A 3,902-nucleotide genomic window follows, 5' to 3' on the forward strand; every position below is an offset into this window, starting at 1 on the left:
CCTTCTATATCTGTAAGCTCACTTTGAAGAGACTTCTTATTCTTGCACCACATCTTGAGAGAACCTGCCAAAGAAGATGTTTTTGCTGCAAACGAAGTAAGAGAACAATTGTTCCAAGCAGCTTTAGCAAAGTTGGCAAAATCCTTTTCCATCAGCCACCAATTTTCAAATTTGAAAGCTTGCTTAGGTTTTGAGAAATTACCATCAGTGGACAATAAAATGGGTGCATGATCACTAAGGATAATAGGCAAATTAAGAACTTTAGAATTAGGATAGCACATACACCAGTCTGCATTAACTAAGCAACGATCAAGACGGCGGTAAATAGGATTAGAAGTGTGCTGTTTACCACCCCAAGTATAATCCGGACCACTAAAACCCAAGTCAAAGAAACCGCAATTTTTAACAAGAGAACGAAAAGCATTCATACGAAAGTAATTTACATTGCCATTACAACCATCCGTATCATACAGAACGACATTTAGGTCACCCATCATACCATGGGAGTACCAATGTTATCATACACAAAAGTGGTAATCTGACTCCAGATGGCATTAGTTTGACGATGATAGGGATCACCATATATACAAAATAAGCAAAATTGGACCCCAGAAACTACATGAACTACTCTAGCTAATCTGTAGTGGAAGGTAGCAGTAATAACAGAAACTTTAAGGTCATCCGTCCACATAAGCCAGAGACCTCCTGAAGCACCCTAGATGGAACAACAAAAACATTAGAAACATCAAACCTATTAATAAGATCAATAGAACGAACTTTAGAAGATTTGATCTTTGAAACAAATGTTACCTGAGCTTTAGTAGCACGGATCAAGTTGGCCAGAAAGAGCATACGATCATTGCCGAGGCTCCGGCCCATACCTCGGCAATTCCAAGAAATTGCCCTCATGGCGCCCGAGGCGCGTTAGGGCCATGCGCCGCTGCCCAAGAAGAGTAGTGAGCCAAGTTGGTATTCTGCTGGCCATCGAAATTCACCTCATCTATCATGTGGCTACCCCTACGATCAATTGTATCACCTTGACAAGAGGGGCTAAGGTTATCTTGAGCTTCCATTGTGGCCTGAGCTCTGGATCCATTATGACTGCCTCTAAGATTAACATCCATACTCGAGTTGTTGAGGCAATCTTCGTGAGGAGGAGAGAAAGGCCCTAGGCGAGTGTTATCTGAATCTGCTATAAAAGAGCCTGAAGGCGTCCTGATTGGCCATGGATCGTAGCAAGCTGCTTCTTCTTCATTTTGTATCACACAATTTCTGCCCTATTCAGAAGCGGTTTGGAAATCCATGCTTGCCAAAGACTTACTGCTGCTTCCACACATAAGAGTGCTATTGCCCATTTGACTGGCATAACTGACACGGTGCCAAGAGGCAGAACCAGTACGATGGCAAGTAAACCCACTGAGATTGGGACGGATACCTCCAGCTCCTCCGAACGAGGAAGTTTCCCATTTGCTAGGCCCAAATCGACCGCGGCCCCCCTTAACTGCTACGGATCGAGAAGAGACAAGTTTATTACCGGCAGAGAGAGAGGTAACTCTAGTAGGAGCACGAGAGACGGGTCCGGCAGAGGCAGATGTGGCAGTACCCAGATGTCTACTTGGAGCTGTGGGACGGAGCATAAGAGGGCCAGAGGGAGGAGCTTCGAGGACACCCGATCCATCGAAACCATGCCCCGAAGACCGAGGACAGCGTCCGACTGGATGCACCACCGCCCCAGATCCGACTTGCTCTTGATCCGAGCCTCCATTGCCAAGCACGCCAATCCTCTTCGGAGGAGGCATAGTCAAACCAGCAAGCGAAGTAGATGGCCTCTTGGGACTAAATTTTGGAGAGGATGGTGGAAGATGGTGAGATGAGGAAGGAGAAGCGTTGTGAATGGAAAGTGGAATAAACTGTCCCTTCTCATTAGGTGATTTGTCTTCCATAGCAGAGGAAATTGCAGTAGCACAAATAGATTGAGTGAATTGTGTAGCAGAATTAGCAGGTTCATGCTGACGAGTGGAATCTAGGACTGAAGACAAAGGGATAACAGGCAAAGGCAGAGTAGAAGTACTAGACTGTCCTAAAGACATTTGACTGGGTTGAGAGAGCTGCAGCCCCATATCTAGCCCAAACTGCTGTCCAAGAATGTTTGATTCCTTAGCAGGCATGCACGGGGGATTCAGAAGAGAATGTGATAATGGGACAGACTGACTAGTACTCTCTTTCTGAGCCAAGACAGACAAAATAACAGACTGGTGAGCTGGAGCTGTACACAGCTGAACTGTACTGCCTCCTGTGTAATTGCACCGCTTATCTTGTAGATCTTCATTAATTTCAGTAGGTGCAGTCAAACTAACTCCAACTGAATTCACTGCAGCACCGCTTTGACCCTGAGCAGCTTGCAGCACATTCTGAATCAGCTTATTATTTTCCTTATGAACCCTTACTGAAGAGTCTCCCTGAACTTGCATCTTGAACCTAGTTGGGGAATTTTGTAAAAACAGTTTCTGCAAACGAGCAAGCTGTGGATTCTGAAAGGTTGAAAAAGAATCAAACTCCTTCTGCATATCAGATAAAGATTGTTGCGGTATGAGATCCATATTAACCATCCACTGTCCAAATCTAACAGATGGAATTTGATCCAGAGAAATTTGCAGCCTATGCTTAGAAATAAGCAAGTTGTTTCTGGTAGGGCAATGCTGAACTGAATGAAACATCACTCCACAAAAAGTACAAATACGACCAATCCTCTCATAGAACAGGTATACCCAAGCATGAAGATCTTTATCAAAAGACACCCAAATCTTATCTCTAACTGGAACATTTACCTTAGCCTTGATTGTACCCCACATATAGTCTGTCTTAGCATGAAGCATAGCCTGGCTAAATGGGTGGAACTCAGAAATCTGACCAACACTTTGCAAAATCTTGTTAAGAAGCTCAGGAGATCTAAATCTCATAGGAACACCATAAACACGAAGAGTAACAAAGATAGCATCGAACTTATAATCCTGAATATTCCTACTCTGTTCATCTGGGTCCATCCACTCAAGCAAGAAATTATCTGAGCCCATACTCCAAGGTTGACGAGTAATCACAAACATGGCTGCCTCCAAAGAGCGAAAATGGGCAACAAATATGTACCTGGAGAGCTGTGAGATTCCATGATAATTATCTCTCCAAGCCCTGGACATAGATTGCTGCACCGCTTGAAGAGAAAGCACTCTTGCAGATCCTCCGGTAACAGCAAGCTTCATAAAGATATTATACCTTGCATCCTGCTCATGATTTTCTTTACTTTGCTCTGCTTGAATATGAAGCACTTCTGGATCTTGTATGGATAAACTTTGCATGCTGAGCTGAATCCCAGGATCTGGCTGTATAGACTCACGAGGCAGCATAAGCACTCTATTTTCTTGCTGCTCATCCAGATCTTGGCCATCCATGAGAGAAGGAGAGAGAACTGGAACCCAAAAACAAGAAAGGAAAAGCAAGTAGAAGACCAAGAGAGGCAAAAGAGGGATTGGATGGGAATGAGGAGAAGAAGTGAGAAGAGAAGAAAGATGTGGCCGAGAAAACAAGGTGAGGACAGAGGGGAGAAAGCAGGGCAAGAGCGGCAAGACGCCAGACCGAACCCACGTGCCACTAGCTAGCTCTCCTGCTGCTCCTCGCACCCTAGCTTAGTTGTACCGATCCGTGAGTGTCGAGCAAGAGGAACAGCTCAGGCAGAGGCCGGGTTCGACATGGAATTACGGATGAGTTCTCTTCTGCGAGTGGTAGTCATTTTGGTTGCACTTCCTACCTGACTTGGGCCTTGGCGCTTTGGTGTTTGGCTTAGACGATGTCACATGATGTCGCATTTATCTTGTCCCAATCCCCAAACTCTAGCGTCTTTTTTGTTT

The 3,902-nt window shown here is 44.9% G+C and overlaps 1 protein-coding gene across 1 annotated transcript; it reads right to left on the reverse strand.

Moving 5' to 3' along the window:
- Positions 1 to 275: 275 nt before the first annotated feature.
- Positions 276 to 3,631, reverse strand: LOC125534377 (uncharacterized). Its single transcript, XM_048697628.2, has 2 exons — positions 811 to 3,631; positions 276 to 715 (listed from the first exon to the last, which is right to left on the reverse strand). Exon 1 carries the CDS (start codon positions 3,444 to 3,446, stop codon positions 1,278 to 1,280), a length of 2,169 nt encoding a protein of 722 aa, XP_048553585.1. The 5' UTR covers positions 3,447 to 3,631; the 3' UTR covers positions 276 to 715; positions 811 to 1,277.
- Between the last annotated feature and the right edge of the window lie 271 nt (positions 3,632 to 3,902).

The sequence above is a fragment of the Triticum urartu genome, chromosome 2A (genome assembly GCF_056163025.1).
Source record: "Triticum urartu cultivar PI428250 chromosome 2A, HENAU_Tu73, whole genome shotgun sequence".
In the NCBI taxonomy this organism is placed as follows: Eukaryota; Viridiplantae; Streptophyta; class Magnoliopsida; order Poales; family Poaceae; genus Triticum; species Triticum urartu.